This window comes from Mesocricetus auratus, unplaced genomic scaffold, assembly GCF_017639785.1.
Source record: "Mesocricetus auratus isolate SY011 unplaced genomic scaffold, BCM_Maur_2.0 Super-Scaffold_100019, whole genome shotgun sequence".
NCBI classification, from domain to species: Eukaryota; Metazoa; Chordata; class Mammalia; order Rodentia; family Cricetidae; genus Mesocricetus; species Mesocricetus auratus.
Genome location: NW_024429200.1, coordinates 22,847,120 through 22,874,183, shown reverse-complemented (window position 1 = coordinate 22,874,183; position 27,064 = coordinate 22,847,120). Strand labels below are relative to the sequence as shown.

At 40.5% G+C, this 27,064-nt stretch overlaps 1 protein-coding gene across 5 annotated transcripts in view; it reads left to right on the top strand.

Moving 5' to 3' along the window:
- Positions 1-27,064, top strand: part of St7 (suppression of tumorigenicity 7) — a 235,582-nt gene that overhangs the window by 141,671 nt on the left and 66,847 nt on the right. For 3 of the 5 annotated variants that reach the window (XM_040728451.1, XM_040728454.1, XM_040728453.1), the window contains 6 exons: positions 7,902-7,956; positions 9,185-9,300; positions 9,874-9,949; positions 12,045-12,113; positions 13,950-14,104; positions 16,266-16,363. In XM_040728451.1, coding sequence (XP_040584385.1) covers positions 7,902-7,956; positions 9,185-9,300; positions 9,874-9,949; positions 12,045-12,113; positions 13,950-14,104; positions 16,266-16,363 — 569 coding nt within the window. Of the gene's footprint in view, positions 1-3,427; positions 3,705-7,901; positions 7,957-9,184; positions 9,301-9,873; positions 9,950-12,044; positions 12,114-13,949; positions 14,105-16,265; positions 16,364-27,064 lie in introns of those variants that run through there. The other 2 variants (XM_040728455.1, XM_040728452.1) reach the window with 2 other exon arrangements.

Genomic DNA, 27,064 nt, shown 5'->3' with positions numbered 1-27,064 from the left:
TTTATGATTTATTAAAGTTTGCCTGGGGATTCAGAAAGTAAAGTCAGCCACAAACTATAGAGGTCAGTAGGTGATGGCAGAAACCTTTAATCCCATTATTCAGGAGATAAAAGCAGATGTATCTCTCTGAGTTCAAGGCCATCCAGGGATATATTAGAGTGAATCAGTCTAAAAAAAATTAGAGCACACACCTTAAATCCCAGCAGCCAGAAGCTAGGAGATGGTGGTACAAACCTAGGACTCAGGATTAAGAGGTAGACAGATCTCTGTGAGTCCAAGGCCACCCAGATCTACACAAGATTGTGTGTGTGTGTGTGTGTGTGTGTGTGTGTGTGTGTGTGTACCTGTACGTGTATGTGTACACTGATTGCTTATTTGAGACAGAATCTTACTAGACTGTCCTGAAATTCACTGTGTAGCCAAGGATGGCCTGTAAATCACTATATTTCTCATTTCTTATCCTCTGAAATGCTGGATTTATCAGCAAGAGCCACCATGCTTAGATGGCTTTTATTTCTGAATAAGGAAAGTATTACAAAAATACATTTATATGAAATTATCTCTATTATTGATCACTTTCTGTTTATAGTCTGACTTCAGCTTAGTGTATTAGGAGAAAAGGGTCCAGATCTGAAAATAATTCATGCATTTCCTTAAAATAGATGGCATTGTATTAAAATTCGTATTGCTTTTAACCTAATAAAATGTCTATTGAGTTCATAAAAGAAGGAAGAGTCTGTTGATTACCTAAGATGCCATAGACATCTTCACTGAACTTTGCATGGACTATAACTTGGCAAATCCCATGGACTTGGGCAAGGCATTATTTGAAAAATAAAATCACAGGCAAAGTTAAAAATAATGCGAGAACATTAGATACAAACATTGGTCCATGTGAAAACTAGTCAGAGCCCAACTAAAATCTTCCAGACATGGTGTGGCTAACGGTGATCTTTGATGAGGGTGGTCATGTGAGGACTGGAGGAATGGGGCACATTGTGAGTGTATTTTAAAGCCCCTATCTGGGTAAAGTGGACTGAATTAAACCTTGTTCAGATTGTCCTGTGACTGTTATCTGTGGTTCAGTGGAGAAGTGTGTTGATTGTATAGTTTCTTACTTTAACCAAATTTCATCTTGTTTGACCAAAGATCATGTTTGTGGATATTCTTGTTTTATTTTGTTATTTTATTTGGGAACTGAACTGCTATGTTTCCTCCAAATGTTTGGTTTCTAATAAGCTGTGCTGATGTGTTTGGCCACATCATGTGTCTTGCTGCCATTTCTTAATTTAATGCAGTTTATGAGTTGGTGATGGACACGGATTAAAATGTGGCCAGCTTCTCCTGTAAAGGAGGGATTCTCACAGCCCAGTGAGACCTGGATTTGGCTTTAGGAGAACTTTTTTTTTGGTAACCTATTCTTGTTCTCGAACAAAATATCATAAAGATAAGGTTTGCAGCATTTGTCTTTTTCCAGATAGATACTGAGAAAAGTGCATGCTGTTCCATCATACGAGCGTGGTGCCAAAGTCAAGCTTAGCTGCTCTGAGACACTTTAACAACCCCTGAGGAGAACTGGCTCTCCACACAGCTCTGACACAGCCACTAGGCTTCCTCTCCAAGTTATCTCATTTTTTATCCTACTGGATAGTTATAAAAGTGTAATTTTTAATTAAATCTAATCATTTAATATATTCTGCATTCTAAATTAATGCTCACCGGATGATAGGGGCAGTACAAGCACTTATTTGAAAAGGGTAACAAAGAAGCAAAGGAAGTAACTAACTTGGGGGAAGTGGAAAAAAAATCCCAAAACCACCATTGATGGCAAATTCTCACAATTAAACAATTCTCCCCATAGAAATCCATGCAGTTCTGGTAATATTTGTCACTTTTAGCACTTGCTATCGGTTTTAAACATTACCATAATTAATCTTTGTAATATCCCCCCTAAGCAGATGACTGTTATTATGTCTGTTTTAAGTTTGAGGAAGTCCCATGACATGACTGACAGCCTGGGTAGTCGTTCTCTGTGCTCCCCCTCTCCTCCTCCCTCTTGAGCAATGCTTTCCTCCATAGCTCACACGCCCAATACTTCCTCCTTTCCCTCCAGAGTTTGGGACTACAGGTAGGTGTGCACAACCAAGTTCTTAAGGGCTGCCCCAGACCTTCTAAGGGCTATAAAGCTAACATTAATATAATTATTAAGTGACTAAAAGACTTATTGTTGGACTTGTTGGCTCATACATATAATCTCAGTGTTAGGTAGGCAAAGCCAGGAAAATTGAAAAATTTAAGGTCAATTTAACCTATGGAGGGATAACTTGCCTCAAAAACCTTACTAACAATAGTATTAATACTCTGTAACACAATTCATGACAAGATTTATGACACAACATTAAATGACTTTAAAAGCAGCCCAGAGGCAATGATTGACAGCTCAGGTAGCTCTAGCCTTACTTCTGACTTTCATAGTCAGTGAGCTAAGCCTTGCCATTTAACTTTCCCAAATATACCTTAGTATCTTCCTCTGAAAACACGGGGATAATAGTAATATCAATGTCACCGAGTATTTTGTAAATAAATGAGGCCTTGCTGAAATACCAAGTCAGAGGATGTCTTTTTACACAGCAGTGCCTCCCAGACAAACTGTCTGTATAAGAAGGTCTGGGAGAATGCCTCCACACTTAGGGATACAGCTGCATGGCCAGTGACTTTGACACACAGGCCTTTCAGAGCTTTTAGTCCAGATGTTTCCCTCTGCAAAGCTACGAACTTTTATGCATCAGGGACCTCTGTGATTGCCTGCTAATGGACTCAGTGAGATAAACTAGGGATGTGCATGCCAACATTTAATGCATGGCCTGAAAGTGATTTCTCTAGCCATCTTTTCAGAATTATTTGCCATTAACATTCATATTCTAGTAAGAAGAGATTTCTAGTTAATGGTGACAAAGCCTGAACCAGCTTTAGTTTCTAGTGAAATGCATGTATTTGAGACTTGTTTCAGGGTTAATACATTGTTTGGTGGAGTTGATGTGGTCACAAATGACCAGTGAGAAATGTGACATTTGAATTAAAAGATTCAGCCGTCTCACGATATCTTTGACAAAAGCAGTGCTATCTTGAATAAAGCACACCAATAAAAATGTCCTTACAGCTCACACTCACCAATCCTTCGTTGTATTCCGTGCAAGAATTTGTAGTAACACAATTTGTTGAATGAACGTTATCCATGTTTCTTTTGCCAATTTTTAAAATAAAATTATTTTTCTTTATACGAGCAGTTTCTTTAAACTACGATGCCTACAGATGGCCACAAAAACATAAAGGCTTTGGATCTGAGGCCCATAAGCAATGCCCAGGTCCCGGAGAGGGGGCCGTAGGGAGGAAGGGACAAGTGTAAGCCACAGGGATGCTCGTGGCTGCGGGGAGCTTGAAGCACCTTGAAGCACAGGCGGTAGATCCCTATGGATTTACCCAAGTGTATCGCGTTATCCCCGCTGAAATACTGACATCAAAATTGAAGTGAAATCAAATGTTACCTACCAGCGAGAATGCAGAAGACCTAGGGAGCCGGCCCTGTAGGAGAGACTGGGCCGGTCTGTGAAGAACTATGCGGCACGGGAACATGGCGCCCACCCAGCCCGCCCCGGCGGGGACCAGTGCCGAGCGCCTACGACTAGCCAAACGTTGTAAACAAGGTCAGGCCAGGGCAGTCCTGCGCCCGCCCGGGGCCCTGGGGTGGATCCCTCCCAGGACTTGACCTCCTGGCTCGTGCTGGGCACCTCTAGGGTTTCTGGACGGCTGGGCTCGGCCGTGGGCATGGGCCCGTGGTTCAGACCCAAGGTCCCATCCCTGCTCTGCTCAGTGGGACCATGGTGTCCCGCCCAGGCTGGCTGCTCTGGAGGGACAAGTGCCCAGCGGCCGGAGGTCCGCATCCGTGGTCTGGTTGGTCAGTGTGTGGGCCCAGGACAGTGGACTCCCAGCGGCATGGCGGTTTGAACAGGCCTCTCCCTCTCAGGCTCTATCACCCACGTGGCTTGCTGGCAGTTCTTTAGGTGTTTTGTGCCCTCGGGGTTCCGTCCTGACAGCCACAAATCTGGGTAGGAAGTCTTTACTCCAAACTCTCCCTTCTAGGCGAGGTGGTTAAAACTCACAGAGCTGAAGCCCCCGCCAGCTTGCAGCCAGTTCCCCTGTGTGTTGTGGGCCTCCCATTTGCCCGCCTGCAGGCAGGCCCAACCCCGCAGTCAGGTCACATCACTTCTCAAAACGGTGATTTTGAAAAGCTATGAAGTAGTTAAGGGTTAATTATCTTTTTCAAAAGGACTACTTCTAGTAATTGCCTAAAATTGATCAATGTGATGTAGACGATTGAGTATTCATTTCTGAAATCACTTCAAAGACTGGTTCACTTGGGGTTAATCTAATATGTCCAATGAAACTTTTAGACATGTTGGACGTATTCCTCTGAAGTAACTGACATTCCCTGGAGGAATCTTGAAGTCTGTTCTTCCATTGGACAGTTTAATTGATGAAGTTACAGGACATTGAAACATGAGCTCTGGTAGGAACAGGTTTGCTGCCTCTGGTACGTAAGAGACGAATCATTTCCTGTGGCCCCTGAGAAAAGGGTCTGTAGACCCTTTCCATCTCACTCATTTATATTAGGGTATAGATGACAAGCTTTAGGCCTCCTTATGGGAAGGGTCAATGAAAGCTAAGCTTATAGCTATGATAAGAGTTGTTATTTCTGTTCCTATGAAAAGTCTAGCGCACCAAAGCCTAGTGTGGTGGCTTCTGCCTGTAGCTCCAGCTTTCAGGACCAGGTGTGTCCCACCCACAACCAGCTCCGGCCTCCCACATTAGTCACTAATTCAGAAAATGCCCTACAGGTGTTTCTGCAGCCCAGCCTCCTGAGGGAATTTTCTCAGTGGAGGTTCCCTCTTCTCAGAAGACTCTAGCTTGTGTCAAGTTGACATAAAATTAGCCAGCACAGTGCCTGGGTCAAAAGGCACAAAGTAATGATGATAGTGATGGAAGCTTTTAGTAGCAAGTGAGGGGGGAGGCTTCAAAAACGTCTAGAGCTTGCTTTAGAAATCCTTAGTGGATTGTTTTATGTTCTTTGTGTCCCACATAGAAGCATACAGCTCTCCCATTTTGACAGAGAAGAGTATGTGCCCTGTGAACTCTGGGAAATATCAAGCGTTTTAATGGTGCCTGGCTCCCTTTCCCTGGAGTTTTGGTGTTCCTGCATGCATGCTGAGGTCACATGTCCATGAGTGCAGGCACGGTGTGCTTGTATTAGAGACGTGTTTATGGTAGACTCTTGATGGTGTGGACAGGCATTTAGTGGAGCCCAGGTGACGTCATTGCTTCCCACGGGCACGGAAATTGTGGAAGATAACGAAGAATGGAACATTCTTTTTGAAATATGGCCTGAAATAAGTTTACTCCTCACGAGCACACACAAGAAAAGAACATATGTGTATGCTCTCTTACCCTATGACAGTCTGTTTCTCTGAAATCTTCACATTTGGCACTTATACCCTTTCCATGTTGTACTAAGTCACATCAGGAGATTGAATTTATGGGGCGTGGTCTCTGGAGTGATTCCATGCTAAAAGAATTTCCAATACGAAAGAAAGATCATGGAACAGAACAACAAAGATGAAATTTATGTAGCTGTGATGCCACTTAAGACAAAAATTCGAATATGACCTTCATATTGCTTATTTCTTAAGGGAAAGGAACATGCCTGCCCTCAATTTTAAACAGAAAATTAGTAAGACATTTTCTTCTACAGTTACTTGCATCCTAATTTTTAAGTTCTAAGTTCCAGGGATAGTTTAAAGTGAATACAGAACAATTTTGCACCACCAAGTTAACAAGGATTTTGTTCTTTAAGTGATAAATTTAACGTTTTAGAATGTTTGCAGCACCCCCTGCTGGCTATGTTATGCAAATTCCTAAATAAAGTGTTCTTGAGGCACTCTTTTTGAATATTTGGAGTATACACTGTATTTCTTTTTGGAGCTATTTTTCCTTAGAAATATTTTCAGTTTCAACTGGATGTAATAGAGGCAAAATTTAACAGGAGATAATTTTCATTCTAGTTTGTCATTTGGGCTTTGAATAGTGCTTATTTCCCCAGGCACTATAATAATGTACTTGTTGGAGAACAGTATTTGCCAAAAATTTTTTAAAATTAATATTACCAATAAAACTAAGCCAGAGAAGAAATATCTTTTCAAATATTGAAAACTTTTATTGTAAATTTTTCTACCATATACATCCTTGTATACAAGTCACATACAAGTTTATTGTAGACTAACTGTAGACCTTGCAGGGTTCAGGAAGTGTCAAGAGGAACATTTTGAATCTCAAGAGTTGAACTGGGGAATAGTAACTAACAGTTACTCCAGCCCTAAGGTGTGGAGTTACCATGATTGTTCGGCTCACCACGGTATTTCAAACCAAGATCTGGAATCACAGTATTCACGACCCTTCTAATAGACTTTTACTTGCACATAAAGAATTAACTAAAAGCAACACAATTTTCTGGTTAGTATCATATGATGTGGTAACTATCAAATCTCAGTTTCTTAAGAACAGACTTCAGAGATGTTGTGTTAAATGACAAATTAAGCTAGGTGACAATTTTAGGGCCATCACAAACATTGGGTAGTTTTAACATGAGGTACTGGATTAATTTAAATATAAATTCATCTTTTAAAAATGAAAACATACATCCTAAGTACGTACTTGCTTTACCATTCCAGCAACGATGTTCTGTGGTGATGCAGAGCATTCCAGCGGCGCTTTTTATTTTATTACATGCAGAGTGTTATAACACTGTCTCACATGTTTCCTCCACTGAGTGTTAAAGTAATGGATAGGTAGGATAGAGGGCTGGGGGATGGAATTTGGATGAGCAGGCTTACTGTAGAATCCTAATGAATCATCATCCGGCCTTTAATATCTCTTGGAATTCTGCCATAGTTTTGATTGTACGTATCATTGGGTGTGTTCTTTGAGTACTGATGTTTTGGCTTTGGTCAAGTTAGTTTTATTTCCTAATAAAACTATATCCAAAGGAAGTCTTGATTAATAGGATGTTTGAAAACAATTGTAGCTTATTAATCGCATGCTTAATATAACAAACCTTGAAGCTCTTAATGGACTTCTCAAAGTAAAAGCCCCGTGGTCCTAAGTTTCTGTGCTCCCTGTATAACAAAACTGTATCTTAGTAACTAATATTATGGCATTAGAGTGATGGCTTGCATGTGTGTGTCAACATAAGTATGAAAATGAAAATGCCCCAAGACAGTTTATTTGCATAGACCTTCTCTCTGCAACTGTGGTAACTTTATTAATTGTCTTATTCCTTCCTGGGAAGACAATATCAACCTAGGATATTATCTCCCCATAAAAACTAGCTTTGTCCTTAATTGTCTGAGTCTACGCTGTCTGTGTTGTGCGGCAGAGCTTTAGTCTGTCGTGGATGATAGCCCCGAGAGATGTGTTCCACAGTGATGGAGAGTAGTTTCTTCTCTACATGTACCCTTACCTATATTTTTAAAGGTAAATTCATAAAATCTGCTCAGATCTCTTAGAATAACACAGAAAGTCACACAGTAGCTGACATTGGCATGTGCTATGATTTGAAAAGACAAGGAAACTGAGCCCAGTGATTAGGTGAAGTTTCCCCTGTCCCAGTCCCGATTAGCCTCAATTACCTGGTTAATCTCAAGGGTGGCCTTTTGTTTTTCAGTTTCCTATATAAAGGATAGGAAATAAAACTATCTTATCAAATGGCCCGGAAGGGCGTTTTACTGACTTAATTATCTCCTACTGTCACTGGGCTTACATGTAACATTTTCATATTCTCTTTGTTACAGAGTGCAAAGTGTGGCGGAATCCACTAAATTTGTTTAGGGGTGCTGAATACAATCGGTGAGTCTTTTATCAGCTCAGGAAATAATGAGTGGTGTGGAGAGCAAAAGTAGCACGTGCTGTTGCTAGTTCACATGGAGGTCATGCAGCGGACTTTACTCTCTCACTCTCTCCCTCCCCTCCTTCCTCATCTCTCCCTCCTTTTCCACCTCCTCTCCTCCTTAAACCCCCTCTTTTTTCTTGCTTGCTTTAGTTTGAAACAGGGTTTCAGAGTCCAGAACCTGCTGTGTGGCCTAGGAGCGCCCTGAGCTCCTGATCTTTTTGCCTCGTGAGTGAGTGCTGCGATTATAGTCATGTCACCATGCCCAACAACTTCCATTTCTTATACTATCTTAAAATGGTTTTATTTTTCTGTTTTATAGAGATTTTGACATTGTAGTTGGGAATAATATGCAAAACTATAGGTTGTAATTTTTCTTTTGCTTTTATTCTCTGAAAAAACTATATTAAGTATGTGTGTATGTGTATGTATATGTTGCATGTAATGCTCACCGAAGAACTTGTTGGAGTCAATGCTCCTCTTGCACCATTTAGGTTCTAGATACTGAACTTGGATTTTTAGGCTCTTCTTCAAGGGCCTGATTCAGTAAGCCACCTCACTGGCCTGCTGTACATCTTCTTTTCAGTACACATTGTACACTTCCAAAATTCTGAAGCTTTCCTGGAACTTAATTATATAGATCCCAAAAGGTTATATTGAAGTAATTAGGCAAATTAGAAATTTCATAGTTTAGGGAGAAATGGTTATTTGTAATATTAATTAGGGAAATTTTTCTTTATCAAGGACTACTAAAATGTTAAGGCAAAAGCAGAAGAGAAAATTTGTATTTATTTTGTGCTACATAATTCCTGAAGGAAAATTTTTTGAGATTTATTTTTATTATATGTGTATGAATGGTTTGCCTGCATATAGCTGTGTAGTGTGTGCCTGCAATGTCAAGGGAGGCCAGAAGAGGGCATCAGATTCCCTTGGAACTGGAGTTAAGAGTACAGGTTAGTTGTCATGTGACTGCTGGGAATCCAACAGGAATCCTGGGAAGAGCAGTCAGTACTCTTAACTCCTGAGCCCATAGTTGGATGGCTTTTGAAAATATGTTTTGGTGTTCACGAGCAAAGTTGTTTTTTGTGCTCAGTAGTGGTTTGCATTTCAGTTACTCTACAGCTTCCTCTTTTGGAGGTCTTCTTTCCTTTCTCAGAAATGTTTGACCTTCACATTTGCCCTTGACAGGTACACTTGGGTCACAGGACGAGAACCTCTGACGTACTATGACATGAATCTCTCTGCCCAGGACCATCAGACATTCTTTACTTGTGATTCGGACCATCTTCGGCCTGCAGATGCAAGTATGGAAAACCCTTGAGATACTTCAGGGTGGGAAAGCTATCACAACTTTAACTACAGTACTTTAACTCAGCTCACATTATCTACAGAGTTTCCACATTCAAATATCCAGAGCTTGTAGCAAAGGCTTTGGAGCATGTTAAGTAGAAGCTATGTATTATAGAATGAATACGTTGCTGAGAATGTCACTTCAGATGGAAGCAGGTATATTCGGGATGCTCTGGCTATAAAAATAGCAATTTCAAAATGTGTAAAATATGTTTTCTAACAACAAATGCTTATTGAAGCCAAAAGACACGAAACCTCTAATATAGTTCACTTTTGTTTTTACTTTTTTAGTATGTGATGTTTATGTCTATACTTTAATACCCACACAAAATAGTTACTGCCCACTGAAGAACAATGAATAGTAATTCAGAATGCTGGCATGATGCTGGAGACATGGGCTGACTGTCTTGATAATAACATGTTCTCTTACAATTAACGCTGCCAGCTACTGTTTGTCCTATGCCCATCCAGTCACTCCCTGTTTATGACCACTTGAGTTGCATTGTTCCTTTTTGTTTTCCAACTAGTAATGCAAAAAGCTTGGAGAGAGAGGAACCCTCAAGCCAGGATTTCTGCAGCTCATGAAGCCTTGGAGATAAATGAGTAAGTAGGGAACAGACTTGCTATTAGAATGAAGTCAGGTCTCATGATGAGTGTTTCAGTCACCATCGATGGAACACTTCTGTTAAGCTGTGTATTTGAACTGAAGAGCTGTTGCTGAGGGCATTGCTTTCTAAAATTTTGCTTCTATGAAGGACAGCTGGGGGGCGGGTGTGCAGGGGATTAGAACAAAGTGGCTTTATTGTGATTAAGCCCTTCAAGGAATATACTCGGCACATTATGAGAACACAGGCTGAGGACAGTTCTTGGCATATCTAGAACGTTTTGACCGGGGCCTTCCTTTCTAGATGTAGAATACTCATCTCTGCATCCCTGTTTCTAGATGTAACTTCTGCTAGGGGGAAAACCAGCAGCAACAAAAAAGATAAACGGTGAAAAAAAAAAGATTAAAATGATTTAAGGTCAAGATGAAAACAAGAGGAAACATTGCCCTTACCATTGCTAAATATGCTATGGGTTATCAAGGAAGACTGTGAAATTTCTTCTGGAGGTTTCAGAAAATGAGATTCTTAATATTGGAGTCATTAAAAGCTAGGGTTGGCAGAAGCCTTAAAGGTCAAATCACTCAACCACCCATCTGGTGTTTGAATCACCTCAACAGGGCCCTTGCCAAGTGGTCATTATTAAACTATTTTATGATTTTTCTCAAGAAGGTTACAGAATCTTCTCCAGAGGTCTTGGAAAACAAAAGAGTCACTAAATTTCAAATCCTGTCCCTGTAATGATCTGCATGGTTTCTGACTCTGTCATGCAACATACCTTTTGCTTTCCTGTCATCTACAAGTTTAATACGCCTGCCTTTTCTGTGTCATTCATATTTCTGAGGAAAGTATCTGGACTACAAAACCCTGGGGCATGACATGTAGAAAGTACCCTGAAGACTAATGTCTTCCTTTGGTATTATTCAACCAGGACCCTGTTACACTGTGATTCAGCTCACATTTCTCCATTTTGATCTTAAGTATGTCAGCTGTTCAGAGAGCTTTAATGTATTGTAAGTCTACTAGGGAAAATGAAGCTAGCAATCCTGTGTTAGTTACTCTTAGCCCTTTAAACTGACTTCTAGTGGTTTCTGCTTCGTTTATTTTATTTTTATTTTTTTAATGTGCTTAGAGACCATTTCTTTAATAGTCCATTGGAATTTCTTTCTGAATCACTGTCCTGTCATTTGGGAAGTCAGCTTTCTTTCCCGTTTTGAAAGTTTATGCCACATTTGTCATCTCATCTTGTAGTCTCTATCCTTTGTGATTCCACCACTATCCATTGAGTGCAATTCCATGTCCTGCCTGCAAGGTCAGTTGGTTTTCTAGAATTTGCACACCCCAGAATAGCAATTCATTTAGAATGTATTACAATGTGCTGTCTTACATCTTTTTACCCATTTTAGAGTTTAATTTCTTCTCTCCTTTTTAGTCTGATAGTCATTCTCCTTGTTAAAGAAGCCAGGAACAAGATGGGAGTGAGAGTTTCCTTTTCTCTTTATTATCTACCACTATTAGCCATAAACCTTCTTTGTTTTAATGTGTGGTATTGTCTTTTTTTGCTTATTTGTTTTTGTGGTGATTTTGGAGAAATTAGGAGGGGGAGCAACAGAAATACTTTTAAAACAGAGATTAGATAGTTTTCTTTAGTGGTTTTTGTATGTTTCAAATTTTGTTTATTTATTTAGCCAAGCCTTGCTAATTTGGGATTTCAGCTCCCCTGATGTTATTCTTATGAATTCATTCACTTCTTATAGTCCATCATAAGCCTGCTTTTCATTTTTTTGTTTTGTTTGCATGTCCTTTAAGAATCTGACCTGGGCTAGCCCTCCGTGAAGCCATGCTGGTTACTTCGGGGCAGTCCCTCTACCCTTCCTGGGAGGTTATTTGTCATTGTGATTGCAAGGGAACATTCGGTCCTCTTGAGCCATTGTCCATACTACATCTCGTGCCATTGAGTCATGCCTCTTTCCTGTGAAGTTTTGAAGTCTACCTCCACCTCCTTGATTACCCTGAACTCTGCAATGACATAGTAACTCTCGCTGAATGTTCCTATCAGTTTTCATTTCACCAACTATTTTTTTCTTCTTGGTCAGAATTAGGTCCAGAGTTGAAGTTCCCCTAATTGCTTCCTCTACCATCTGGGAGATAAAATTGTTACCGAAGTAAGTCAAGAACCTGTTGGGTACCCTACTTCTAACCAAACAAGACTTATAGCAGCTATCTGGATGGTTGACACCCCATCACCACACTTCTTGCTTCTGTCTGTGTATTGTGTTGTGACAAAGATGCATCATTTACATCTTCCATCGAGCTGAGAATCCTGTTCTGTCCCCTGAACCATTAGCAATTCTATTGCTCTCTCCTTTTTCTTTCACTCACAAGCTCTTGGCATGTTTCTACCCAAAACTCATTAGTTTCCACATAGAAACGATCCTTGGCTAGTACTGCTACTCTGCCTCTCCTCCTAAGAATACTATTTGAAGTAAGAACACAGAAAGCAAGCAGCCTAGCCCTAAGTATTCTAGAGCTCCCACCCCACCAGCTGCAGTCTTATAACTAGTTCCTCTGACACCGTGTCTACAGTTACTATTATCTCAATATTGAGTTCATTACTTTAACCCCATATTTATATGTGGGCATCTGAAGCCTTAAGTACTTCCTCTGATGCCTACCCAAGTAGTTCCTTCAGTAAACCACGGGACAGCTTTAGCGTTGCCATTGTTCTTCCCAAGTCATATCCTCTGCCCTCCATAGTCATTGCTCTTCTAGCTTTTATTCTGCAGGGTTTCTCCCTACCTTGCCAGATTGAGTTAAAACTGCACTGACGGTTCTCACTTGAAATTAGACAGATGGGATAAAGAATTTGTAAGGCTCCTTCCCACTCCCAAGGATCAGATGGCCCCAAACCTCACGTTATCTGTTACATCCAGACTTTCTCCTAGCTGACTTTGCAGTTTTCACACAGTAACAATTAGTTTTAATTTCTGTTTGTTTCCTCTCTTGTGGTCTCATGGAGACAACTAGGACAATGGCCACAGAGAAGTCGACAAGGAGAGAGAAGGGATGAGTGTAGATCAACACCCCTGTGGTCTGTTCTGGCCTTCTGATCCCCTCTGGCCCTCCCTTCCCTGCCACTGGGCTGTTCTCTGGATAAGGAAGGGTTGTGTTTCTAAAAGCCTCCTGTGTTGCTGAGTTAACTGCATATCCTTTTTGGCTTCCTACCTCAGAGCGTTGTTGAAAGGGTTACGTGAGGTGATGTGTAGTTTCCGGGTACAGTGCTACTGTACACAAGCAGCAAATGCTAGCTTGTTGTTAGCAGCAGGAGACTGGGCTCTTCTTAGGTAGCATGACTGCGTCAGAGCTCAAGCTTTGCAGAAACTACGTTTCCAGGTTCTTCTCATATTCCCTGATGCAGAAAATCAGTGCTGCCATGGGATTTCCAAGCATTGAGTTGTTTTGTTTTTCTTCAGCCAGTAACTTGATTTCATGAATTTTACACTCTGAAGAAACTCTTGAGTTGAAAACAATCGTATATTGAAAACAAAAGGAAACTTGTATGTACCTCTCCAAGTGTTGGAAGGAGACATTCACTGGTAGCTTTTATAGGCATCATCATTAGCTGACATTCACTGCGCATGTCCGCAGAACTGACAGCTTCACTAAGCACTGCACAGAAAATGTCTTATGAGCCTTCACAAGGACACAGAACAGATCCCATGTTATCCTTCAGGGAGGCAGAGTGATACCTTGCCCCACGTGACACATTAATAAGGGTCAACTCAAATATGAGCCCCATGCTCCTAACACTACGCATCCTACCTCTCAAGCTAAACTGCAGGTGTTTCTTTTGTACCATTACCGTGTCAACAGCTACAAACAGGTGCATGAAACGGTTGGTCATGCTGCATGTGTGGTGTAACTCCTCGCTCTTCTGCATGAGCCCCCACAGCCTACTCCAGTGTCCTTGGATTTGTAATTTGTAATATCTGAATGGACAGGTGTGCAACTGCTTATATCCTCCTGGCTGAAGAAGAAGCAACAACTATTGCTGAAGCCGAAAAACTCTTTAAGCAGGCCCTGAAGGCTGGAGATGGCTGCTACCGACGTTCTCAACAGCTTCAGCACCATGGCTCTCAGTATGAAGCTCAACACAGTAAGGTTTCCCCCAGTGAGATGCGCCGGGCATCAGAATGGTAAAATGTTAACCGGAACAAAGTTTCAGTCCACACAGACGTGGGCTCCATTAGACGGAGCACTCAGGGCACAGTCAACTTGGTTGTCGTTGTGTTCACATTCTTCTTGATGCCCATAGAATTCCATTGCCATAAACAAGCAGCAATCACTCCATAAGCAGTTTTTAAAGATTATAATCCCATCATTTCCCCCTTCCCCTTCCTTCCTCCAAACCCTCCCATGCACCTCCCACCACAGGAACTTTTAGTAGCCACTTCTCCCCAGAATTCGTACCTAGTTTTTCTGTTCAGTTGCTTCTCCATCTTGTAACCTTAAGTTCAAGTTTGGTATCGTAAAAAATGCTATCTTATAAGTCTTGCATAGCATGGCTGAAAAATAACAATTTAGAAGATAACTTTTATTGGTTATAGTCTCTCTGCATTTAAAAATCACTAGTATTGGAGAAAGAACTATAGGTTTCTAATTATTGAAGTTCTATTACGAATAACACTTTTGTAAGGTAACTCCTTAAAGGGTGAGGCCCTTTATTTCAATACCCTGAACTGAGAACCCATGATGCTTTTCAGGAGCAGTATAGAAGTAGGACAAAGTAATTACTGGAGTTCCCTGAGCCCCTTGGCTCATCTTGGTTGGTTATTTCTCCCACAGAAATCCAGTAACCCTTGTGGGAGAAAAGTGTTCTCATGGTCTGAGGAAAATGTGGGCTGTTTCTTTTAGGTAGAATTTCTCTCACTTCACCTCTCTCTCCTTTAGTTTGGAAACTAGGTGTATGTATCCTTCATACTTGATATTATATAATTAAATTTTAATACTAAACTTGGATTTCGTGTAGGGCCTGACTGACTCAGTCTCTAGGTCTCAGGTGCCAGCAATATCATTACATATAGTCCTCACGTGTGGGAGCATGTCCTCACAAGCAGTCGATACACGCGCTTTCAGTTTTATTCTGCAACCAGTATATATGGCAATAAGGTCTCTGATTATTGTAAGAATATAATAGTGCATTTTGAAGAGGTGTGGTAAATGTCTATTTTTGGGAACTAAATGGGAACTAATACATAAACTACACAGCCTATAATATAACATAAGACATTTTCTTTCCTTTCTTCTTTAAATTAAATCCTTTCAACCTGTTGCCTAAATCTATCCAAAAATATAATCACATCTTTAAAATAATTTGTAGGTACTTGGCAGTTTTTCAGCACACATCTTGTTCTCATTGTTTCAAACTTGAAATGTTCAGACTTTGGTCTCAACATCTTTTAATAACTGAGTATCTACATGTACTTAATCCATAACAGGTGTGCCATATTGTTCTCAAACACAGTAATTTTATTGAGGATTAAGCATATGCATGTTCTCGCTGGTCTGGAAACATATCCAAAATACATAATTAAATAAAAGATTAAGATAAGAAGTTGCTAATATACTTTTTAAGGGCCATTTCAGTGACTATTGTTGTAAATGTTTAGCTTGTCAGTGCTCTCTCTAACACTAGGGTAGTTTTTCATTTTGTTGCATACTCTATTGTCATATCTGGAATGTGTTATATTGCCATCTAAAACCAACTGCTTTTGGGACCTGGAGATGATTATGATGTCACTGGTGTTAGAGAAAGAATAATATGAACCAGAAGTTCAGGACGAGGCTTCTCCAGAGTTAATGTCAGGAACGGGAAAAAAATAGTTCATCAGGATGCAACCTGAGATTCACCTCTGCGTCTTCACCAAAAGCATGCACACTTAGGAATATGGAATTCTTGCTTGTAAACTGCTCACAACATTGGTGTGTTTATTTTCTTAGCCCTGTATGACAGATTTTATTTATTATCAAATATCCAACATGCCTAACTCAAAAGCACAGATTAGGTAATCAGTCATGATTTTGGCCTTTGGGCATCTGAGTACATTTGCTTTACTCTGTATTCATTCTGTTATTAACAAAACTAGTTCTCTGTGCTCTTGGCAGTAGGAAAGGCCAAAGGAGCAGACTGTCCTCTTTGAGGAATTTCTTTAAGTGTAAGGCAAATGGGCCTCTGAATTTTTTCTTGCTGGTTAACCTAAAGCTCTTGGTTTTTATTGATTTTTTTAATGTTGATGTTTTTGTCTCCTCTTCCTCAGGACGAGATACCAATGTCTTGGTCTATATCAAGAGAAGACTGGCAATGTGTGCCCGAAGACTTGGGAGGACCAGAGAAGCAGTGAAAATGATGAGAGATGTGAGTTTACATTCAGGCTTGACCTTGGCAGCCATGGTCCTTGAACACAGAGCCAGTGATAACCCAGTGGTCCTATGGGTGGCAAAATCAGCTCCCAACTGGCAGGGTGAACAACCTGGGACAATTTACTTAATTTCTGTACTCTATTTTCCTTATCCGTAAGGTAACATTAGTTTTCTCTATAACCTTCTAACAGTCCTGTAAGATTTAAATGAGACAATACACACAAAACATTTAATATAGGCTGACTGACATATTTTTAAAAATCTTAGTAGGTATCCTTATTAGTCAGCCTTTGGGACTGTTACAGGAAACCAATAATAAGATTAGCCACTTCAGATAATTTATGTTTTTTATTTTTAAATTTTGTTTCAAGATATTTTAATGTCCAATAATCTAATTATTTTTTGATGTTTGAGAATTTCATACATATATATCATGTACATTCGATCAAGTCCACTCCCTTTTCCTGCTGTTCCAGTTCTTTCTCTATCCACCGCCAATATTCCCTCCGTTTCATGGGACGTAGTGTCGGTTCCTTCCATGTTGGGCTTTTGTCCATCTGGATCTTGTTCAGGTCTCATGAACGATGCCACAACCTGTGGGAGTTGATGTGCACTGCTCCCCCGTTGTGTCTGGAGAACATTGCTTCATCGTGGTCATCCACTCCCCTGGTTCCCAAAGGCAATCTTTCTGCCCCTTCTTCTGCAGTGATCCCCAAGCCTGGGCAAAGGGTAGATGATCTCTTTTTTCAGTGTGTTGTTATTAGGAAATGAATTGTGGGTCAAACTGTTACATCCAAATTTAGTATTACAGTGAGCTAATCCTACTGTAGCAATTTCAGTCACTTTCCCTAGCTTCTTGTGAGCTAGGGTACTTTATTAGTTCATAAGAGCTAAGGAGAGTGGCTGAAGAGATGGTTCAGTGGTTAAGAGCACTGACTGCTCTTCCAGAGGTCCTGAGTTCAATTCCCAGCAACCACTTGTTGGCTCACAATCTGATGCCCTCTTCTGGTCTTCAGACACACATGCAGACAAAGAGCCTGTATACATAAGATAAAAAAGGCGTGGTGTGGTTTGGCTTATTGACAGAGCACATGCAGAGCATGGAAGAGGTCCTGGGTTCCAGGCCAAGTGTTAACATTGAGTAATAAGATAAAATAGAATTTAAGGAAGAACTGAGAAAGGAGCCTCCAGGAGTTGTAAAGCAAAAGGGACCTAGGGAGGTTATAACTGTGTAACAAGACACAACGGTGTTTCTAAAGGAAAGTGACTTAGGGAGCTTTTGTCTCCAGTTTTGGTTGTTATTATTAGTTAAGAATCATTTTTTAATAAAAGAAACTGACATCAATGTGAATGCATCTGTAATTTTCTTTTTAAAAACTGTCTCAGAAACCCCTTGTCAGCATCTCATCCATCTACTGTAGTCCTGAATTAGAATGCATAACGAACAGCCTTTATAAGGGCATGAGTTGAGCAACAGTGGCATCCTGCTCCGTTTTAAGCTTATGGATTGTGCATAGGCCTGTGTAACCTAGAGCTCACCTGGTTCTTTTTGTAGTGCAAAGGCCCAGGCGGGCTGTGTGTTTCCCATGCTTGGGTCCGCCTTTCTACGAAACAGCCGAACAGTCCCAAACTAGCGGAGAGGGAGAGAAAGGGGACCATTACAAGGCAGTGTGTGCTCACCTAGGATGGACTCTTTTAACTGAAGGGAGAACTGAAAACATTGTTATATCACATAAAAGCTAATTTTAGGAAAAGGCGATTTCTGTGGAGACATGAAAAGTTTCTCAGCTTGCAGAAATTGCATCCCCCAATGCAGCAAAGAAACTGCCAGTCACGCGGGCTGTATGGAGCCAGGACCTTAACACAGGATGGGTTAAGGGAACCCTTTAACCTGGTTCACCTGCATTCATCCTTTATCTTCTTTCCTCTCTCCCCCTCCCCACTCCTCACCTCCTCCTTCCCCTCCCCGTCCTCTTAATTAACCTGGAGCAGGCATAATACACAGAGGGATATATTTTAGTGATCTTATTATGTGCTTAGGCATTTCCATAGGAAAAACAAGTTCTGGCTATTTTAATTTCATTTTCCTTGGTCTTCTCTGATTATTTTCAGTGTATACACATAAAATTTCATATGCTTAAAATCAACACATCCATCATGTATTTAGTGCGATTGGCTTGGTTTAACATTATTTTGTATCTTAAGTTCTACTTTCTGATCTAGCCCAAATATAGGTTTAGAGAGAAAGTCTGGGACACAGAGTGAGAGACACTGGCCGTGGCCTTGGCTCTGCCTTTTCTGTGGTGTGGACTAAAGGCAGCTCCCTTTCTCCTGTGGCTCCTCACATAGCCCCCAGCAGTAGGGACTAATACTTCCTACCATTAGGAAAACTCTACTTGGTGAAGAGAATCCAGTTACTAATGCAAACACTGGGCATGTATTATGAATGCTTATAGTTTTCTTCATATTTTCCATTACTTAAGTTATAAATATGATTTCTTGCCCGTTGTCCTGAAGGACATCTTGAGGTAATTCCAATTTCATTTTAAATTAAAATTTAAGTATTCATTTTTGAAAATTGTCATAATATTGTACACATTTACTGGAAAGAACATAACATTTTATGCCTTCACTATTTACTGATTAGATTAGAGGAACTGGCAGTCCTTTATCTCAAACCAGTTTTGTTTCCTTAAGTAAAAAAATCAAATAATCTCCTTTGGGTTTTCTCTGTCTACATGTCCATATATACCTACATATTACATATGCATGTTTGTATGCACACAGATAGGTGTAACTTTTACATTACGTACAAAATGACCTTTGATTCTTAAAATGCCCACACACATTGCCTTTTCTCTGAGTTTATGACTATATTATCAATACAGTCCCTGCTGTGGTGACCATTTTCCTATGAGGAACAGTGGCAGGCCTGGGAGAGATGTGCTTTAAAGGGAAACGTTAAAAGTGTGGTTCCAGAGACTCCATAAGTGCCTTTGCGCCCCACACAGAGGATGCAACTGGGTCTTCAGCACAGGGTTGATGGCCAGGCCTGGCTTGGCTCGCTCACTGACTTGCATGGGTCAATCTTCTCTGAGGATTAACTCATTTAATGGCATGTGCAGAAACCTTCTTGCCTTAAGACACCCTCTGATAAAGTAGCACGGTGGGTTCAAGACAACCTGCGGATAAAATGTTTAGGCAGGAGGATCTACTTTTTCATTGAGGCACAACTATCTCTTCTCCATATGCACGAGTTGAAATTTTCCTTGAGCTCATTTTAAAGTGGAATTTGGAATGCCATAGTTAGAACACCTTCCACACGGAAAGCAGGGCCATTTGAAGAAGTTTTTTTTTTTTTTTTTTTTTTTTTTTTAAGGAAGGGCAAACCTACTATGCTATCATTGAAAGAACATGAAAGAGAATTGGAGGATGGTTGAAGAGCATTTCCTTTTTCCACAATTCACGATTATTCAACATTTCAAATAAAAAATTGGATTTCATCAGTGAAATATTGACAAAGTAAATGCACATTCGACTCTCAGTTGTCAGATTAATAGAGTTTCTGTTCTTAGAACAACCTGTTAGCTATTGTGCATTCCAGGGTGGTATTGTTTATAGTTTATATGTAATAACCAAAGCTCCTTTTCCATGGAACTCCTTTGCAGGCTAGAGTACACAAGCACTTTAGTGCACAAGGAGTGTTTTGGAAGTGAGCAGAGTTGGGGTGCATGGCTGTTGAGCTTTGCTGCACGTGGTGACTGTTAAGAACGAACAGTTGCTTTTTCCTGTCTTAAAGTAAGGAAAAGTCACTGTTGGTTCTTGTCTTCAATGTCTGGTATAGGATACTGCTTTTTCTTTTGTTTGTTTCCTTTTAACATCTGCTGGGCTTGTCTCTCCCAGGTCCTATTTGAGTGTATTTGAAGTGGAATTCACAAGGCAGGTTATCTGTGGTCTGACTCCTTAGTCGTACTTGTCTGGCTGGGGATGAATAAACCATAGGGATGGGCAATCTGCCTCCCTGAAAGAACCTAACAGCTCCCGTGCTCATCTGCTTAAAGCAGGTTTCTCAAAGCTCAGCTCTGTGAATACTTGGGCCATATCGTCATTTGTTGGGGAGCTGTCCTGTGCATCGGAGGATGATGGAGACTGGCCTGTATACTGTAGTGTTCTAAGTCCCATCACTCACCAGTTGTTTACAGACATTCCTCAATGCACCTTGTCCGCAGTCATGGTAGTAGTAGTGCAGAATCATTCCTCATGTAGGAGTACCAGAGAATCGAGGGCTGAGTAGCTCTGTTTCCATATGGACTTTATGCCTGGACTCTGTGCACAAGTCTCCCAAGTAACCCTAGACTTGGCCAGCTTTGGTTGGGGGGCTGTTTTGTCCATCTGGAATTCCTTAAAGAGGTATCAAACGCAAGAAGAATAACCTAGGTTGAAAGTTTTTGTGAGTTCCTGGGGAGAGGCCTTCTTTGCCCCTTGTCCAAGCTTTCGGATCTTCTTTCCCTGAATCTGTAGCTTCTTGGAAAGCTGATTTGTTTCTCCTGCTCTCTGTAGTTTTCTTCACATGTCTGAGCCATCTTCTTCCATTGTTGTTTTGCTGTCTCTGTGGTATCACTTCTCTTTTTGTGTCCTGACCTCCCGCCTAACACAGATGTCACACTCTTTCTGAAATATATTATACAATCAATGTAGAAAACAATGCTGTGTTAAGTTTCTAGTCACTGTGACAACATATATGAGCTAACGTAAGGGAGGAAAATTTAGGCTGGCTCAGAGTTTCCAAGGTTTCAGCCCATGGTCAACTGGCTCCATTGGCTCTGGGTTGTGGTTAAGGCAGTGCATTATGGTAGAAGGATGTGTGGGAGCTTGTGGCAGTCGGGAAGAAGAGGTGGGTGGGTGAAGACAGGGACAAGAGAGAACCTTCAAAAGCGTTTGATGAGTGACCTACCTTCTCTAGTCACGTCCCGCCTCCCACAGTTCCCACAATTTCCCAATGTTTCATTCAGTTATAAATTGACTCATGTATGTTTGAGTCCATTGATTACACCAGAGCCTTCCCGATGCATTCACTTTCCCAGTATTCCCACCTATAAATGTTGCGTTGAGGTCTAAGCCTTCAACATGCGAGTTGAAGGGAGTATTTTATATCCAACCCATGACATTTCTTCCCCTCAGTAGTCCTAGCATCCAAAGTTGTAATCTTCACAATTAGCCAATCCCCAGTGAAAACATTCAGTCTCAGAGTCTTAAGTACCATCTAAATATTGACCAACAATTCTGTATTGTTCACTGAGTTGTAGGAAAGGGTGTTTGGTCACGGTCATATCTAATGAGTACTCCAGAGAGTACAGACTTCAGATCGCCTATATCAGAAGTGCCTATGGTACATTCATTGTGATGTTACAGTTATTAAATATACTAATTAACCCAAAATATTTAGTGCAGACCATTATGAGGAATAATAACACATTATTGGCACTCCTACCATCCATTACTTTAAAACTTTGTTATCAAGTGAAGAGTAAAAAATGAACTTTATGTACAATATGATTAATGTTTTCAATTAAAAATAGATGCCAATTTGGACAAATAGCTCTCAAATGTCCTGCTCTCAGGTCATCTCAAACTGGTGAAGTTTTGTGCATATAGGTTTATTTATTCATATTTATCATTTTGGAAAGTAAAACAGAAATTTTTTAAAGATTTATTCATTTGAAAATAGAATTGCAAATACATTACATATTAACAAATGTTTTATGGAAAATAACTATTATTTAGGCAAAACAATTATTGAAAAGGGTATCATTGTTTTAATGCTTGTTCAAATCTCTTTAGTGTCTAGCTGAGTAGGAGATAGCCAAAGTCTCCTGTCTGATTCTGTATTTAGTTTGTACTTTTAACATGCAGCCTCTGGGAGTACTGCCAAATATATACTGAAAATGTGAGAGTAAGAAAAGAAAACCGTGTGTTACTATAAAATAGTCTTGATATGAAGAAGCCATGACAAGTGGGTTCTTTAAGGATGTCATAAGGACCATTTATACAAGCATAAGAAAGTAACCTGGATAGAAATAGAAAGTTGTAAGTAGTAAAATTGTACTATCCCTTTAAATATTTCTATGCTACTGAATTATTATAAGTATACTATTATGATAACAAAACTAGGATTTAAAATTTCTAAGGTGTGCTTTAGAAAACATAGGGTTGGCAAGATGGCTCAGGTGGTGAAGGACCTGCCACCCAAGTCTGAGGACCTCAATTCTACTCTCTGTCACCCACATAGAAGCCAGGCACAGTGGTGCGCACTTGTAATCTTTGTGAAGAGTCAAGCACAATCAGAGCCAGAGGCTTGCTTGGCCAGCCTGTCTAGTCAGTTGTGAGCTCTGGGTTCAGTGAGAGACTCTGCCTCAAAAATTCAAGATGGGCCTTGGGACTGCCTCTGAAATACCATGTAGATCTTCAGAATTTAAATGAAATTAGTGATAAAAAGGAATTTCTCTCTCGGTTTGGATGTGAGTTGATTGTAAGACTGGTCCTCTTGCACTTTCCATGGTTAGATAATTTCTGTAAACTTTGCCTAAGGAATTACGTATTTTTAGTAAAATAAAATGTAGAAGAATAAAAGAAATAAGGTAGACAGTGGTTGAGACAGACATCTGATGATGACCTCTAACCTGAACACACACATGTACACACCCACACAGACAGCAAAAAATATACATATGCACCTCTGGGATTAGTGAGAACTTGTCAACCATTAAGGACTGCTGATACACATTTTGTGTTTAAATAGCAAAGTGAATGATTTATAAAATCAATGACTTATAAAAGAGAACTTGTATGTCCTATATAAATTGTGAAATATATTTTTATATGATTTTTTTGCCTGCCTGTGTATACATGAACATGTAGATATGGAAGCAGCTACAGATGACCTCAGGTACTGTTCAGATACCATCTACCTTTTGAGAAGGTTTCTCACTGGTCTTTAACTTGCCAAGTAAGCTGGTCTGGCTTTCTGCCTGGCAAGTAATCCCCAGGGATTTACCTGACTCCACCTCCTCAAAAATGGGATTACAACATGTGGGTTATGGGAATTGAACTCAGATCCTTATGTTTTTCAGGACATTAGCTTTACTGTCTGAGCTCTCTCAGTGCCTGGATACATTTCTGCTCTGATTATAAAATGCAAAGGTCCTTTCAGGAAGGATGCTAAATGAATATTTTTGAGGGCCTATTTCTATTTCATTTTTACCTCATTTGCTCATATTTTTTATAGCCCCTTTCCTTCCTTTTTTGATATTTTACTCCAGAAGTCATGTGATTTTTCTGTATATGGTTTTTTGTTTGTTTGTTTCCTTAAGATTGCCATGGATTGTTATGGACAACTTGCTTTGGCTGATAACTTGATTTAGAGGTTTTTACAGTGAATAGTTAAGGAAGTACATCCACCTTAAATGAGGATGGAGAGTGGGAAGGATGTTTTTATTACCTGTAGGCAGCCAAGAATCCACTTGAGCAATATATTTTCTGAGTTAAAGACAAACAATGAAATAATGTTAATTAGCTGTTGCTATAGTGATTGCTGGTCTATTTCTAGAGTCTTTCTTTGCTGTATGTACAAGTAAAGTGAGCCTTAAAAGTAAATGTTATGCAAATAAGAACTCACTTGTCATGTAAGTTAGACTTCAGCAATCATTCTAGCAACCCAGATGTGCTGGCCATGGAGGAGGGAAACAAAGAGGACCGCACTTCTGTCTCAGCTGTATTACACTTAGTCCTTTTAGGTTTTTAGTGCTGTTTCTTGACTTTCCCAAATTATGTTCTGGTTTTGTTCAGTGGCTCTTGTCTGGCCTGCTTCTTGTCTGGTTCTCCACCTTCTCATTCCCTTTTATCCTGCAGCCTGATTTTGGTGTTGCTCTGCCCACTTTGTCCTAAACCCTTAGTTCATCATTCATCTATATATTTATTCAACAAAAATATGTGGACTATCTCTCCATAACAATTTCTGTTCTTTGTGGTTTCTAGAATCAGTGAACCAATCAAAGGCCCTTACCCAACTTATATTCAGGAGAGAGGAGAACTCTCCTAATAACTAATAAACATAGGTATATGTTCATAGTACATTAGAATGATGAAGGCTACGTAGGGCAGATCTAGTTTGAAGAAGTACAGGGTCAGAGAAGAGTGAATTTGGAGAAGTCAGAAAGTGACATTTAGACAGAGACTGAAGTGGATATTAGTCTTATAACATAGGCTCAAGAGCCCTAAGGCAGGAGAGCACCTGGAATGTACCACCACCAACATGCAGTCCTGGGTGAACAGGTCAGAGTAGATGCAGGGGAGAGGAGAGAGAGCCTTAGAGGTCACGTAGGTGTACAGATGGTGGTAAATTCCACTTTCACTGTAAACGAACGGGGGAGCCTTGAAAGGATTTGAGCATAGGAGTGACATGATAAGTCTTAATTTTTATTGTCTACCGTATAGCAAGGGAAAAGTAGGAAGGGCAGACAGGAGAATCTTGTATTGATGCTGCAAATAGATGTGTGGCTCAGGCTGGCGTGGTAGCAGAGGAGTACAACGATTGGTCATGTGACTCAGTACATTTTGTTGAGTACTATTTTACTCAAAAAAGGAAAGTTTTATACTTTTCTAAATTTATCCCATTTATGTTTATTGTTTTGTGGAAAGTGACAGAATAATGACTGAGTGCTTTCACGTCTCATTGCTTGTATCTGCTATACGCCTCCCTTTCGTCTCCCAGTAAAAATGTCTTGCATGTGTCCAACATTTAAAATTTTTATTTTATTATTCTAATGTCCCCAATTTACTGAAATCTACATTTACATTTGTGATCATTTATTAAGCTTACAATTACCTGTCATTTATTCCCTTATGATGTAGCTATTTGCATGTAACCCAAACTAGTTTTCACACTTATATCAGAATTTGTTACTGCTTAGAAGCTGTAGCGAATGGTCACTGCATTTGAAATAAAATGCAAACTCGACTCCTTACATGGCTGCAATTTCTTCCAAAGAAATGCTGTGTCTTTATCATATGCTAGCCACACTGGGGTTTCTCTTTGTACTATACCGGGTTCTTGTTTAGACTCTGCCCAGAATTCTGTCTACCCCAGATCCCCAGCCTTTCGTGATATCTGTCTGAAGGAACACACGTGGATGTATGTGTGTGTGAGACACACTCTCTACTATATCACTAGCAATCACATCTTGTCCTGCTTTTTAAATCCCCCTTTCACTTTGGAAATTATCTGATTATTTATTGGCTTATAGTGCTAATCTCTAGTTTCCAACTGCACTACTAAACAGAGTCCACAAGGGAGAAACTCACTCTCTTGTTGGCTCACGTTGTATGCTCAGTGTTTGATAAATGATTAATATATGAATACCTGGAGGGGAGACACTGGGAATGTTTCTCACATTTCCCATCGAGCACTGAGATAAGACTTACCTGACAGTTTAGGAACCACACACTTAAGGCTAAATTTGTGAACAAACCAGATACTGAGGCCTCTCGAATGGTGTTGCAGGCAGTTTTGCTCTACTAGACTCAGAGGAGGAAAAAAAAAAGACTATAGTCAAAGAAATCTGAGATGTTTGTTCACAGGTTCTTTTTTTAAAATTTAAATTAGAAACAAGGTTGCTTCACATGTCAATTCCATGTCCCTCTCCATTTCCCTCCCCTCCTCCCGTGCCCTCCCACCAACCTCCCCCCAATATCCCCTCATTTCCCCAGGGAGGGCAAGGACCTCCATGGGGGTGTCCATAGTCTGTCATTTCATCCAGGGCAGGGCCTAGACCCTCCCCCAAGAGTTCAGGGTGAGAGTGAATCTCTCATTGTTGGATGGGAGTCCAAAGTTCATTTATATACCTGGGATAAATACTGATCTACTACCCAAGGCTCAATAGATTGCTTAGGCCTCCTCAGTGACACCCACATTCAGGGGGTCTTGATTAGTCCCATGCTGGATTCCCAGCCATCAGTCTGGGATTCAAGAGCTATCCCTTGTCAGGTCAGCTGTTTCTGAGGGTTAAACCAGCCCAGTCTTAACCCCTTTGGTCATCAGTCCTCCCTCTCTGTCACTGGATTTCTTGAGTTCAGCTCAGTGCTTAGCCGTGGGAGTCTGCCTCTGCTTCCATCAGCCACATTCACAGGTTCTTAATCCAACCACCTTAGTGGTAGTCATACAACTTACAGGTAACTAGGGAGGTAACAGTTTGATGGCAAAGCAGGAGTTCTTCACGGCTTATGTCATGTCTGAGTTGCCCACTCTTTCTCTATTGGAGATTTCAGGAAGGTAAATGGATGCACAACTCAAAAGGCAAGAAGGTTACGAAGTTGTTTTACATGCTTTTGCATTGCTGTGACAAAATACCTCAAGGAACAGCTCAGGGAAGCGGAGATATGTGGTCATGGCTCCATAAGATTGCAGTCCAACATAAGGCACGCAGAGTTCATGAGTGTTCAGAATAGTGGGGTCTTATGGTGGTAGTTCAGGAATTATGAAGTGGGGACCAGAATCCAGGGCCAGGCTAGATACCCTTCCAAGGTCCGCTCCTAGGAGTCTATTTAGAGAATTAGAGAGAAATGTAGTAAGGGAGTAATGGCGTAGCTGGGGTGCAGTGTCCTTTGTTCACAGCAATACATGGTTTAGCTTTAGTTTGAA